We start from the raw sequence: 15,666 nt of genomic DNA on the forward strand, positions 1-15,666 counted from the left end.
TAAGGAATTATTAGGAAGGGAATGGCTAATAAAATGGTAAATGACATAATGCCTCTGTATTGCTCCATGGTGAGACTGCATGTGCGCATGTTATAAAATTTCCGAGTCCATGTGCGCTCATTGGAACCGCATACACATGGACGCACACGCAGGCTTTTGAAAATCTACCCCTTAATGTTTGGGTAGTTACCAGATACTTTTGGCTTGGTTGGCTACTATTGGACACAGGATACTGGGCTTGATGGACTCTTGGTCTGACCCAGTATGGCAGATCTTATGTTCTTATGAAAAGGGACACTCAATTAACAAGCGTCCATTTTTCTAACCCTTGGCTGTCACAGGTTAGGAAAACGGACGCTCGTAATATTGAGTGTCTGTTTTCTTTAACCCGCTGACAGCCCTTTCCTGGGCACCCAATGCCGAGGAGGTGCTAGGGATGCAAAATTTTTCCTAGTGCGTTTTTACCGTGGCAACCGATTTAAATATTAAATCGGACACCCATGGGAAGGGGATTGGCGCACATTAAGAGAGTGGGCGCTCAATCATGACGCCCATGTAACGTGCACCAATATTGCATCAGCCTGATAGTACGCACAAGAAATCCTGTTATTTGTATTAAAATGGCTCATAGCACACAAATTTAGTCAGCTTAGAAAAGCTGCACAAAAGAACATTTTTGTGCACATTGCCTTTCAAAAATGATAGGGAACATTGGTCATGTTTCCATTTTGGGACGACGTATTGTCAATGATTATTAAGGCTACTGATGTGCAGGTTCCCTGGTCTTCAGTAACTTAACCGCAAGCTTAGATCTAACCAAGGGTTACAAACTGTTTATAAAAATGGCTTTTTTGATAGCACATATTTCATGTATAGTTAGACAAAATGATTGGGCTCATGCAGATGAAAAGATTAGATGTAAGACAGCAGCATGGAACATTTGTGAGGATTATGTGAATGCAGGAAGATTTTCTATTCCAGGAGTTCCCAACGTTTGGGCAGCGTGGACCCCTTTTCAACCTCCAAAATCTTTTCAGAACCCCCACATCATGCATCTCTTTCATTTTTACAGGCAATTAAATGCCCTATGGAAAACTGATTAACATAACAATAATATGCACTCCAGAACCATGTGTTATGTATAAAACTTAATCTTAAATAAGGAACGGTGTCTGGTATAATGTGTGCTCTCCTTCCTGCCCTCCCACGCCTTATAGCTCCTTCTGAGTGCTACTCCCCACATTTACCATAGCTTTCCCAAGTGCCTTCCCTCTTGCCATGCTTCCCTCCACCTCCGGACCCTCCCTGGTGGCAAGAGAATAGGTAATGGGGGGACTGGTTAGCCTTCACCCTGTGATGGTGGCAGCCTGGGGCAGCAGTAATATGGCTGCATTGTGCTTCCTGGATGGCATGGGGAAACCTGAAAGAAGCAGCAGTTGCCTCTCTAAAGGACACAGTAGGATTGGGAGTTAGGTTTCATGTGGGAATTTGATCTACTTTGGGTAAATGCACATGAAATTACTGCTGGGCAGGTTTTAAGGACTCTTGATCTTTATCTGCTGTCATTTCCTGTCTTTCCTCCTTGCAGCTCCTTCTCTGGCTCTGTCCCTCTTGCCTTCCCTCCTGTGATCCCCTTCCTGAGTGCTGACCCTCCTGCCCTTTTTGACTGTTCTCTCTCCCTTCTGGCCTTCATAATACTCAACTATTTTTATATCTCTATAGGAGGGCCAGCTAATAGCTCATGGTGAGATGGTGGTGATTTAGGGTTCAGGGGCCAGTTTTACCTGCAGAGTGAGAAATACGAACAGCACAGAACACCTCGGTGAAGATTTGACATCATTTGGAGTGAGGAAAGTCTCACAAAGTTGAGATTTCTACTATGTTCTCTTGCCCTAGCTTGATGGACTCTATAACAGGGTACTATCAAGCTAGGGGGGAGAGAACATAGTTGAAATCTTAACTTTGTGAGACTTTCCTCTGCGCTCCCAGTTTTTCATATTGTAGCCTTCTGAAGTAAGTCTGTCTCTGCTTCTTTGTAAAATTCCTTCAGGTTGAATGAGAAAGAAGAGGAAGGGAATTGTTCACTTTCCCCCACTAATCCTCTTTGTCCCAACCAACTATTGAAGGATATATGAAACCTAGGAGCACTGTACCCCTTTAGGGCCTACTCAGCTTGGCATGGATTTTCATGCTGCTTCTTCTGGGAATTCTATCTCCCTAAACCCTGACTCTCGCATACCACCTTTTTTTTTAATTCTGGGGGTTCAGCAAGTTCAATGGAGGCTCCTCTATAACCTCATGGTGTTCAGCGCTCTCTTCCAGTACTGGGGGACCTGCTTTGATGAAATCTCATGAACTTGTCAGGAATGCTAATGAGACCCTGGTGATTCCAACTTTAGAAACTGCGTCCGTAGTTACAATTCTGGAGAGACCTGCACAGATTACACTGGAAACACTCTGATTTGCCATTAAGGGGTTAGAACAGTCTCTGGTGTCTAAATCGAACTATCAGGCCGATACAGTACAGTGCGCTCCAACGGCGCGCACTGTTAACCCGCGATTGGACGCGCTAGCTTTACCCCTTATTCAGTAAGGGGTAATAGCGCGTCCAAAACGCGCGTCCAACCCCCCCGAACCTAATAGCGCCCACAACATGCAAATGTATGTTAATGGCCCTATTAGGTATTCCCGCACGATATAGAAGGTAAAATGTGCAGCCAAGCCGCACATTTTACTTTCAGAAATTAGCGCCTACCCAAAGGTAGGCGCTAATTTCTCCGGGCACCAGGAAAGTGCACAGAAAAGCAGTGAAACTGCTTTTCTGTGCACCCTCCGACTTAATATCATGGCAATACTAAGTCGGAGGTCTCGAAAGTTAAAAAAAAAAAAAAAAAAAGTAAAAAAATTGAAAAAAAAATTTGAAATAGACCCAAGGCTCGCAGGTCGACAACTGGACGCTCAATTTTGCCGGCGTCCGATTTCCGAACCCGTGGCTGTCAGCGGGCTTGAGAAGCAACGCCGGCAAAATTGAGCGTCGGCTGTCAAACCCGCTGACAGCCGCCGCTCCTATCAAAAAAGAGGCACTAGGGACGCCGGGCCTAATTTAAATAAATTTAAATACTGTATCGTACGCACAGAGTGGCCTGTGCGCGCGCCGGGAGAGCAGGCGCTGGCCCGCTCTCCCGCGATTTCACTGTATTGGCCCGAATGTTAGTTCAGTTGTTCAAAATTAGATAGCTGGACATGATCAAGTGATTAAGAACAACATTGAACGTATTTCTTCTTTAGAAAAACAGCACGAGTCTCTTGGGAAATGTGATCTAGCTTTGATTAAAGGTCAGGAACTTATACAACGTAGATTGGAGGCACTTGAGAATAATTCTAGGAAATTAACCCCGGGATGCATCATTCTGCTATAAATATAGCACAATGATGGCCCGAGGGAATAAAAGGGGTGGGAGGGTGAAAGTATGCAGCCGGCCGCATCGCAGCTGTACGTTTTCTCCCACGGCGGTTGCAGCCAGGCCGCACACTTTCGCCCCATAGCGCACAGGAATAGGTGTTATTTCCCATGGTAGCACCGGCAATTTATATGGAAAACATTATCGCCCGCAGCGCTGCTGGGCCATAACGCCGCCCACACTCCTCCCCTTCCCCTGATTTAAATTGTACCGCAGCGATAACAGCACATTGCAGTTTAAAGAATGACGCTTTAAATTTGAGAATACTTAATTTTCTAAGGCCATAAGTGTTTCCCCAATTGAATTGCTTAGGACATTAACGGGCGGATTTTAAATACCCTGCTCGCGTAAATCCGCCTGGATTTACGCGAGCAGGGCCCTCGCGCGCCGGCGCGCCTATTTTGCATAGGCCGCCGGTGTGCGCAGAGCCCCGGGATGCGCGTAAGTCCCGGGTTTTTTTTAAAGGGGGCGTGTCAGGGCGGGGCCAAATGATGCGGCATTTCGGGGGCGGGACCGGGGGCGTGGCGCCAGCCCGGGGGCGTGGTCGAGGCCTCCGGACCAGCCCCCGGGTCGGAAGACGGCGCGCCAGCAGTCCGCTAGCGCGCGTAGATTTACGTCTGCTTCTAGCAGGCGTAAAACGAGGGACAAAGGTAAGGGGGGGTTTAGATACGGCTGGGGGGGTGGGTTAGGTAGGGGAAGGGAGGGGAAGGTGAGGGGAGGGCGAAAGAAAGTTCCCTCCGAGGCCGCTCCGATTTTGGAGCGGCCTCGGAGGGACGGAGGCAGGCTGCGTGGCTCGGCGCGCGCAGGCTGCCCAAAATCGGCAGCCTTGTGCGCGCCGATCCAGGATTTTATAAGATACGCGCGGCTATGCGCATATGTTATAAAATCCAGCGTACTTTTGTTTGTGCCTGCTGCGCGAACAAAAGTACGCGATCGCGCTCTTTTTTAAAATCTACCCCTAAATGTTGAGGTTCTTAAAGTGCCTCAGGATTCTGTTCCTCCTAAGGCCTCTTATCTACCTTTTAGAGAGGGAGTAATCCCTGATTTACATTGTAATGTATTAGAAAATCTAACTTTGTTGCAAGAGTCTTAGATAGAACTACATGGTACTACTACTTTGCTTGTAGTATTTACCATGGAACTTGATCATAGATGGACTCTGAAAAGGTTTTTTTTATGCTCATAATAAGAGCTTTCTAGACCAACAAATAGCATTATTTCCTGATGCACCAAAGCGACCCAACTGAGACAGAAAGCTTTCTTGGCTAAAAAGCAACATGTGATTGACATAGGTGCACCATTTCTTTCACAATTTCCCTGTAAGTGTATTCAAAACATTAGTGTTAATAAATATATATATTTTTTTTTATCCTGGCCATTGGAAGGGTTTCTTCAAAACCGTTAAAGACCCCTACCTGTTCTTCCCTAATGTAATATTTCCATTGTGTTGTATTACTAATTATAGTGCTGTTTTTTTCTTATTTTCATTTTTCCTTCCAATTGAAAAAGGTCCCCGAAATGTGGTCTTAAGTGGATAAAAAATTTCTATTTAATAAATTACCTTTTATGAATATTGCTTTCTTTTTGTATCCAATATTTTCTGAATGTCATTTTGACCTGTAAAATTTGACAAAATTCTTAAAATAGTTTACATAAAAAATAAAAATATCTCCTGCTCTCCATACCTGGGACCTTTTGATTTCCACTCACCCTGATATTATCATAGATTGGTGGAGGTAGGAGATTTCTCTCATTCACACACACACATACTAACACATTCATTCTCACACACGCCTCCTCTCATATACATGCCAATGCTCTTACACACTCCCTCTCTCTCCCACAACCAGGCCCTAGAACACTAATACACCATCTACTGGGCGAACAGAACAAGCCAGACTGCTACAAATCAATACAGAGAAACTATATGCTAGTCAAACTACTACACCTTTGTCACACATGCTCATCACAGACAAACCCTTACCTAATACAGAATAAGGGACTACAAAGTAGAAACAGAAACATGCAGGCAAAACTGTAATGGAAAGCCAGAGAAACCAGACTCTGTGAACTATGGAATACTGAAGAAAAAGCAAAATATAAATATATAAGAAATGCGCATTCCCAAAGATGAAATATTCCAATTGCTGAAAGAGCCTGCTGTGTTAGATACACAGCAATATGAATTTCGCAAGAACCATGGAACAGAGACCTTGTTACCCTCCTTGACTGATAGTCTTTATTGTGAATTAGATCAGGGTGATTCAGGAGTTCTAATGAAATTGGACATCAGTGCAGCCTTTGATACCATAGCCCATAAACAACTGTTGTGTCGTTTACAACAAACAGGTATCGGAAGCACTGTGCTTCTTTGGTTTGAGTCATTCCTAACCAATGGGCAGTATCAAGTTCAGCATAAAGGGAATTGCTCTAGCTGGAGAAATATTGTCTCTGGCATACCCCAAGGATTGGCACTTTCATCCATTATTTTGAATATTTTTGTGAGTCCCTTATGTGTTATCTTGCAGGAATTAGCTGGTGTACTTTATTTTTTCTACGCTGATGATATTCAGTTATATCTTCCATGTGTAGAGGCTGCATTTCCAACTATCTTTTTTTGAACATTATAAGAAAGAAGTAAAAATTTGGCTTACTGCAAATTATCTGGTGTTGAATGTAAAGAAACTTCTTTACTCTGTGCTGCGGTTGGAGGTGGACCCTTGTCCTGGAGCAATGTAGAACGGTTCCCTGGTAGGGACCAGGAAGCACCTGCCCCCAGGGGGCGGAGCACAGGAGGAGGCAGAGGCTAGGAAGAGCTTCACTACTGGAAGCCCGCGGTCCCCCCGGGTGGAGCCCATAGGGACCTGGGTCCTTCGGACTTGGGCCTCGCAGGGTCTCCCAGAGAGGTAGTAGAGAGGTGTGCCCACAAGCAGCAAGGGAGCGTGGTCGGTCACTAGGCTGTAGGCCTGGAGAATCAGGGAACGCCAGTAAAGCGTAGGCAAAGACAAGGCAAGGGACAACACCAGAATCACGAGACGTGGTCAATGGCAGCCAGGGTCAGGTTCCGAGGATCAGTCCAAGGAGTGTCAGCCAAAGCAGGATCAGATACCAGGAATCAGTCCGAGAGTAGTCAACAAAGCAGGGGTCAGGCTCCAGAGGTCAGACGAGGTCACAAAGGCAGGTCAAGATCCAGGCAGCAAGCAGAATGGTCAATGGAGCAGGCAGACGTCAGTACCAGAGAATCAGTCCGAAGGTACTACTTGGGGAGACAGGACAGACAGATGCTGGAACAGTAGAACGCTGGAACAGTAGGACGCTGGAACAAGAGGATGCTGGAACAAGGCTGGAACAGTAGGACGCTGTTATGGTTTTGAGGTGTTTGAGTGGATTCTTGGGTACTGCAGTGATGACTACTCCCACGGGGAGGAGCCCCATGAGGAACTGCAGTACTGGGCTAGACTCAGGACGCACAAACACAGAAGATTGCCTTTTATTGTACAGCTTGAAGTTACCACCAGAGGTGGCAGTAGTGAGTCGATCCAATACAGACAGTCCAGGGATCCTCGGCAGAGGAGACCTGTCTCACAATGGTGGTGTAGGGAGCTCCGATGCAGTTCTCAGTATGGAGCTGTAGGTGAGACAGACTGACAAGGTTAGAGTACTCACTAAGCTGTAGCTGTATATGTGATGATCTCAGCAGGCAGAACTGGATGGATTCAGGCACCAAGATAGAGAGTGCAGGCCCTCGAGGAGTGAGTACCTGGTTTCCCGGATAGGCACCTGGAATAAAGCATAGGGCCCCTGAGGAGCAGGTACCCAAGTTAGTAGAATACCCCGAAGGGTAGAGAGAGCTTCCAGTGGCAGCAGGGAAGCGGCAGAGTAGCTCAGACTGGAGGCAATCCAATCCTTGCTAACTCAACGAGCTAGCAAACAAGGGCAGGCTAAATACCCGGATGGCGTGACGTCACTCGAAGGAGACGCCCCGAGGTTCACACTATAGCTGGAATAAAGATGTGGGTGGCATGCACGCGTGCACCCTAGGAGGCCCTCAGGAGAAACATGGCAGAATGCCTTGCTATAGCCGTTCTGGGGCCCCCGGAGAATGCGGCTTGTAGACGTGGCAGTAGCCATCTTCCCAAGGCTAGTGGAGAAAGCATGAAGAAAGGTGAGGCACAAAGGATGAAGCCGTCTGAGTCCGAAGGACGCAACAGTACCCCCCTTCAAAGGGCCTCCTCCAGATCCCCTACCTGGTCTTGGTTTACGAGGATGCGATCGGTGAAATTGATTCAGCATCTCCTTGTCCATGATATTAGCCATAGGTTCCCAAGAGTTTTCTTCATGTCCTTAACCCTCCCATTACAGGAGGAATTCCCAAACTCTGCCTCTCTTTCTTACGTCAAGAATAGCATCTACTTTGTATTCGATGTCTTCTTCTGCATACATAGGAGTAGGATCAGGTGTCCTGGTGGAGAATTTGTTGAGAAAGAGCGGTTTCAGTAGTGAGATGTGAAACGCATTACGAATCTTCATTGCTGGAGGAAGTTTCAGACTGTAAGTGAGGATGGGGAAGGGTCTGACATAGCGTGGAGCAAAGCGAGCTGATGTTAACTTAAGTCTTAAGTGTTTTGTAGACAGCCAGACCTTGTCACCAGGCTTGAAGTCAGGAGTAGGGATGTGAATCATTTTTCTGACAATTGAAAATATCGGAAGATATTTTCAAACTCGTCAGAATTCGGGGGGCCCCCAAACCCAATAGGAAAACCCCACGGAATTGTTTGTTGGGTTCTCTTATCGTTTGGGGGGGGCGGGAAGAAAGGGCACTTAAAAATAACCCCCAAACCCACCCCGACACTTTAAATTTAATTCTTTCTAATCCCCCACCCTTCCGACCCTCCCCCAAATTTTTAAAGTACATGGTGGTCCAGCGGGGGTCCCGGGAGCAATCTCCCGCTCTCGGGTCGTCGGCTGCCACTAATCAAAATGGCGCCGATGGCCCTTTGCCCTTACCATGTGACAGGGGCTATCGGTGCCATTGGCCGGCCTCTGTCACATGGTAGGAGCACTGGATGGCCCGTGCCATTTTTAAAGATGGCGCTGGCCGTCCATTACTCCTACCATGTGACGGAGCCGGCCAATGGCACGGATACCCTGTCACATGCTAAGGGCAAAGGGCCATCAGCGCCATTTTGTTTACTGGCAGCCGACGGCCTGAGAGCGGGAGATTGTTCCCGGGCCCCCCGCTGGACCACCAGGTACTTTAAAAAAGTCTGGGGGGGGGGGGGTCGGGAGGGTAAGGGATTAGAAAGAATTAAATTTAAAGGGTCGGGATGTTTTTTTTTTCAGCACGACACAGCCGATTAAAACGGGTAAAAACCGCGGGAACGAAGATTTCCCACGGTTTTTACCCGAACCCGATATCGAAAACGAGTCTGGTACTGATTCACATCTCTTGTCAGGAGCCTTACAGTGGTGAGCGTCATAGCCCTTTTTAGCTCGTTGTCCAGCCTTATGGAGCTTCTCTTTAGTCTCTCTCCATAATTGCTGAATATCTTTGGCAGTAGATTGAGCTGCCGGAGACGACACTGAAAATGGAAGTGGTAAAGGTAGTAAGGGTAGTCGTCCATAGCCCACTTCAAGCAGTGTGGATCCAGTAGATGTTGCTGAATAAGAGTTGATGGCGAACTTGGCCCAGGGTAACAGTTCAGACCAGTCATTCTGACGTGAACAGACATAGGCATGGAGGAACTGCTGAGAGTCCGATTCATCCTCTCAATTTGGCCATTCGACTGAGGATGGTAAGCCAAAGTGAAGTCTAGAGGGATATCAAACTTCTTGCACAATGCCTTCCAGAATTTAGCTTTGAATTGGGCTCCTCTGTCAGAGACAATGAGTTTAGGCATGCCGTGCAGGCAAAAAATGTGGCTGATGAATAATTTTGCAAGTTCCATAGCAGAGGGCAAGCCAGGAAGAACCACGAAGTGAGCCATCTTCGAGAAACGATCCACTGTAACCCAGATGGTATTGTTACCTCCAGAGAGCAGTAAGTCCACCACAAAGTCTGTGGCTATGTGAGTCCAGGGCTCATCTGGTATTGGCAAGGATTGAAGCAGGCCCCAAGGACGTCCAGGTGGAGGTTTCTGTCTGGCACAATTAGAGCAGGAAGCTACATACGCAGCAGCATCTTCCTTTTTTGACGGTCACCAGTAGTATTTCTGTAGCTTAGCCAGAGTTCTTCTTTGTCCAGGATGTCCAGCCAACTTGGAGTCGTGAGCCCATGCTAACAGTTTTTTCCTTCGGTTGCTGGGTATGATGGTCTTGCCCGAGGGCACCGGATGAGTAGCTGATAGAATAACTCTCTTCGGGTCGATGATATGCTGAGGTTCATCAGGTATGTCCTCCGGGAGAAATGAGCAAGAGAGGGCATCTGCTCTGACATTTTTATCTCCAGGGCGGTATTTCAGTACAAAGTCAAATCTGTTGAAAAACAGAGACCATCTCGCCTGACTATGGTTAGGGCGCTGAGCGTGATGGAGGTACTCCAGATTCTTATGATCAGTAAAAACTGTGATCTGATGTTGTGCACCTTCAAGCCAGGGGCACCACTCTTCAAACGCCATCTTTATCGCCAGTAGTTCTTTATCTACAATGCCGTAGTTCTTCTCCGATGGCGAGAAGCGTCTGGAGAAGAAGGAACATGGATGCAGGATTTTAGAATCACTGGCCTAACTTAGCACAGCCCCTACACCTATATCTGAGGCATCGACCTCCACAATGAAGGGACGTGCAGGATCTGGATGGTGGAGACATGGCTTGCTGGTGAAGGCATCCTTTAGTTTCTGAAATGCTGTCACAGCTTCCATAGACCAATTGGTTACATTGGCACCTTTCTTAGTCATTGCTGTTAACGGAACCGTTAGTGAAGAGTAGTTCTTGATGAAGGTTCTGTAGTAGTTGGTAAATCCCAGAAATCATCTAAGAGCTTTTAGACCAGTGGGTTGTGTCCATTTTTAAATGCTCTCAAGCTTTTGAGGATCCATCTGGAAGCCTTTGTTAGAAACAATATACCCTAAGAAGGGCACAGATTCTTTGTGGACTTCGCATTTAGACAACTTGGCATACAAACGGTTCTCACGCAGTCTCTGCAGCACTCTTTTGATATCTTCCATATGGGTATTCAGGTCCTGGGAAAATATCAAGATGTCGTCTAAGTACACAATGACACATTGATAGAGTAAGTCACGCAGAATGTCATTCATCATGTTTTGGAAGACAGCCGGGGTGTTGCACAGACCAAAAGGCATCACCAGATATTCAAAGTGTCCATCCCAGGTGTTAAAAGTTGTCTTCCATTCATCGCCAGAGCGAATACAAAAAAGATTATAGGCTCCTTTGAAATCGAGCTTGGAGAATATCTTGGCTCCCTGTAGTCTATCGAATAGCTCTGAGATGAGTGGTAAGGGATAGTGGTCTTTTACAGTGATCTTGTTTAGACCTCTGTAATCAATACAGGGACGTAAAGTTCCGACCTTCTTCCCCATGAAGAAGAAGCCTGCGCCAGCAGGAGACTTGGAGGGTCTTAGGAAGCCTTTCTGCAGATTCTCCTGGATGTACTCTGACATCACTTTATTTTCCACTACGGAGAGGGGTAAACCCTTCCTTTGGATGGTTCAGTGTTAGGCTTCAAATTGATGGCACAGTCGTATGATCTGTGTGGAGGCAATACATCAGCGGCTTCTTTGGAAAATACATCTTGGAAGGATGCATATTGAGGTGGCAAACCAGGCAACTTCGGGGTAGTCAGTATGCAGGGTATTGGAGACACTTCCATTAGGCACTTGCCATGGCAATCTGGACCCCATCGTGAAAGCTCCAGAGTGGTCCAGTTGAATTGTGGCATATGCTTCTGCAGCCACGGTAACCCAAGTACTAAGGGGTGCATGACCTTCTCTAGCACAAAGAAGGAAATAGTCTCTGTATGAAGAGCACCAGTACGTAAGCTCACTGGTTCAGTAAGCAGGGTTACTTCGCCCGGTAAGGGCTCTCCATGAATTGAAGACAAGAGCAGCGGCAACGTCATGGTAATGGTGGGGATCCGCAAATATTCCACTAGACATTTCAGAATGAAATTTCCTCCTGCCCCAGAGTCCACTAGGGCGAGGGTCTGATATTCTAGAGGTCCGCAGTTTAAGGAGACAGGAAGAGAGGGTACAGTTAGACCTAAGAAGAGTCCTCCCACAGGACTTAGGTCTTCTAGTTTTCCGGACATATAGGGCAAGTTTGTACAGCATGACCAGCTTGTCCACAATACGTGCGTAGTCCCAGCCTCTTTCGCATTCTTCTCTCTTTAGAAGTCAAATGACTGCAGCCTAATTGCATTGGTTCTTCTTCACCAGCAACAGGGGCAGACGGTACAGGCTTAGATACAGGCTTGACTCGAGTTTCTCCCTGGATAGGTCTTCTGGGGCTCTTGACCTCTTGAACCTTATCACGAAGCCGTTGATCAGTCCTTGTAGCCAACTTCTTCAGGTCCTCCAAGGTCTCAGGCATTTCTCGAGCCACCAGTTCATCTTTTAACTGGGCGTTCAGGCCTTCAAAGAAGAGTGTCTTCAGGCATATAGCATTGGTTGATAAACCCTCTGCAGAGCTTGGAGTCACCATTGAAATGAGGCAGAGCTGGTAGGGCCAGCAAGGCCCTGGAGGTGGAGGGAGATGGCTGTTGGTTGGCGGAAACTAGTGCTGGAACTGAGTGACTGGATTGGGCATCAAGCCAGGCGTGCAGACGCTTGATGGAGGAGGCCAATGCCTCGAGGAATCGTTGCTGTTCTTGTACTTTAGAAACCAGGCCCAGGATGGCCTGGAGGGTACACGGCTCCGCCGAATCCATGGCATTTGCAATCTGTTGCGAAGGTGGACCCTTGGGCCGAGGTGGGGTTGATGCTACCCGTAGGGGAGGCCCTTCGGGTCCCCACCGTTGGTAGGCAGAGCTGGCTGACTGATGGAGGCTGACTGGAGCTTCACCAATACCAGCCCTCGTTCCCCGCAGGTTGAGCCCTTGGGTACCTGGGCCAGCTGGAGATAGGTGGGCCTCCATCCGAGGTCTTCTGGGAGATGATAAGGAAGTCAGCCAGGAACCAGCAATGGTGGAAATGGAGAGTCTGTACTGGACAAGGCGGAGTCCCGGAGACCTGGGCGCCAAAAGGAACAAGAGTCAGAAAAGGAGCACCCGGGTAAAAGCAGGCTGAAGCCTGAAAGGCCAAGTCCAGGGTTGAGACTGTAGAGGCGTCATAGAACAGGCTGAAGTCAGGACAGGTGGCAAGCAAGGAGCAGTGGCAAGGCAAGGCAGAGGTCATGACTAGGAGATGATCAGTAGTGAGGTTGGGTCCAAGAGATGATAAATGGCGTGGTTAGGCAAAGCAGAGGTCGGGTCCAGGAGAAGATCAATGGCGTGGTCAGGCAAAGCAGAGATCAGGATCAGGAGAAGATCAATCCGTAAATCTAGTAGAGTAAAACGAAGCACAAGAACCAGGAGAAGACGAAACCAGGATCAGGAACACGGAAGGAACAGGAACCAGGAACATGAGGACATCACCAGGGGAGGCAGCGAAGTACACGTCCAACTTGGCGACCTGTTGCAAAAGTGACTAACAGGAGCTGGGCCCGGCCTTATATACCGGAGCCCAGTGAAGTCATCATCTAGGGCCGCAGGATGGATTCCCGCCGCGGCTCCTTCAAAAGGAACAGAGATGCACGCGTACGATGGCGGCACTTCTCCGCGGAGCACGCAGGGAGGTCCGCTGTGGAGACAGAAGCGCCTGGGACGGCTTGAGGTTGGAGGCGGCGGCCCACTGCCGCGAGGGAAGTGGAGCCAGATGGTGGAACAGGCAGAAGAGGGTAAGAGGGCCTGGCAACGGGCTTGCCACGGCCAGCACATGCAACACCAGCAAGGCAACTGAGATCTGAATCTGAGAATTTGCTGATGATCCCCTCTGTGCAGGAATGTAGGCTACAAACAACACATAATATTTTTCGTTTATTGTATCTGTGCTATGGAATACACTTCCAGTTTAGATATGCTTAGAACGAGATTTGAAATCTTTTAGAAAGAAATTGAAGACTTTTTATTTTACTGGCGCTTTCAAATAATTTTGTTATGTTTATGATATGATTTATTGATTATTTGTGCTTTGTCTATGGTTTTAATATGATTTATGAATGTATTGTTGTAAACCATGTTGGACCATTTTTTGGGACTCAGTGGTATATAAGATTATGTAAATAAATACATAAATAAAATAATATGAATTATTTGAAAGTTGATTGTACCTCTCTTCTATATATTTTTTCTTTGTCCATAACCTAAATCCGATGTGTAGTTTAGCTGTGTAGCCAAGCTACACATTGTTCTGACCCAAAGGACAGGAATAAACACCTCAAAGCTCTAACTGAATTCTCTAAGCAAAAGGGCTTTCCCCCCTCAATTATTTTCAAGAAAATTGCATCTTTAAACACCCATGATAAACCTACCACAATACAAGGAAAGGAAAACCATGGAGTGACTACCACTTGTCGCAACACACAATCCAGAACTAGAAAACCTAAGGAAAAGACCTACAACCACTACAGCTGGAGGATGAATTACTGAAAGAAATATTCTCTACTTCCCCAATTCTAGCCTTTTAAACAGAAACACAAATAGAAGAAAATGGCACAAAACCCAGTAAGATTCCAGGGTGCAAGTTGGGCCAGCACATTTCATAGGATCTACAGCTACCCACATTGGAAAGGTATTCGAATAATGGTTTACATTAATGCTTCTCTGTGAATGTTGTGTGCATGATCCAATGCAAAACACATGAAGAATGCTACAGCAGTGAAACAAGGCCAAAAATAAGGACAAGGATCAAACTTCATAGATATAAAATATTAAAGAGAAAATCAGAATGACATCCAGGGTACTCAAAGGGAACTTTAGAAGTACACAAGAATGGAAGGCATTTGAAATTAGGATTATCAAACACTTTGAAACAAACACAGAAGGATGCAATAGGGACATTGACTTTCTTACCAATTATCAGATTATTGGCTCTTTTAGCTGGAAAGTTTTACTGTCTCATCACCTCTGACATTCTCTCCCCACCCCCACTTTCCCTTTACTGAGCTGTAATTGCTGAATGCCCAAGACCTAAATGCTGCTGCACTATTTAAACCCAGTATAACTGCATTGTTTCTTCAATGACCTGATGAAGAGACGATAAATCTCGAAAGCTAGACATAGATTTATTAAGTTAGTCCAATTAAAATGTATCTCCTTCAACTTGTTCATTGACCCTTATCTCTGTATTATTTCCTCAATAATGTATAACTGCAGTCTGTAAACTGATCACAAGATGGCACCCTTGTACCATAAACCAAGTATCAGGTTTTGCTTTGTTTTTTTATACTGACATGCTATCTTTCACTCACTGCCCACCCAGCAAACCCGGAAGAGGAATGAGAAATGAGGTTGCAAAAGAATCATTATGTGAAAGTGTGTGTGTGTACATGTGATGCCACCTGCCATATGTTTTCCCCGAGACGGCTGTTCCCAAGGCTAGTTCCAGGGAGAACAGCAAGAAGGATTAAATTCACATAATGTAAAAAAAAAGTCAATTATGAAGTGAAAAAATGGATTTGTGGGATAGGCAGACATTGATCAGTAGTGGCTCCAGTTTACCTTGCAGTTTCCGTTGCTGGTGTCCTCGCCACATAGCATGTCCTCCTGGATGAACGTGATCCCAGAAACATACTTGCTTTGAAAGAAATGGTTACAGGCTGCTGAGCCAAGGATAGAGACATTCTGCAGGTGCTGGAGATCGGGCAAAACCACTGTTACAAAACACACATTTATTAATAAAAACTAAATATTCTTTCTATTCATGATGTGTGCATCTGTTGGCATGCAGGACTTGTTTGTAATGTGAATTTCCCTCAAAAAGGGCCTCCTGGAGAGTAAGGAAAAGAGGAGATTCAGTCGCCAGGAAGTACTCAATAAGGGGTAGATTTTTAAAGGTGCATGCATGCATCCATGTGCATGTGCCTAGCAAACAATGGCGCTGTCCCAGCCCACCCCACCCCTTCCAAGAAGCCTGGCTCTTGAGTATATACCGGCCTTTACGTGCATGGCCGGGCCCTCTTGGAAAATTCACCCCGGTGCACACAAGGCCAG

At 46.6% G+C, this 15,666-nt stretch overlaps 1 protein-coding gene across 1 annotated transcript in view; it reads right to left on the reverse strand.

Annotated features, from left to right (window-relative positions):
- Nucleotides 1-15,666, reverse strand: part of LOC115094137 (tryptase-like) — a 72,088-nt gene that overhangs the window by 15,634 nt on the left and 40,788 nt on the right. Inside the window, exon 5 of the mRNA XM_029606879.1 lies at nucleotides 15,175-15,326. Coding sequence (XP_029462739.1) covers nucleotides 15,175-15,326 — 152 coding nt within the window. The remainder of the gene's footprint in view (nucleotides 1-15,174; nucleotides 15,327-15,666) is intronic.

This window comes from Rhinatrema bivittatum, chromosome 6 (genome assembly GCF_901001135.1).
Source record: "Rhinatrema bivittatum chromosome 6, aRhiBiv1.1, whole genome shotgun sequence".
Classification (NCBI taxonomy): domain Eukaryota; kingdom Metazoa; phylum Chordata; class Amphibia; order Gymnophiona; family Rhinatrematidae; genus Rhinatrema; species Rhinatrema bivittatum.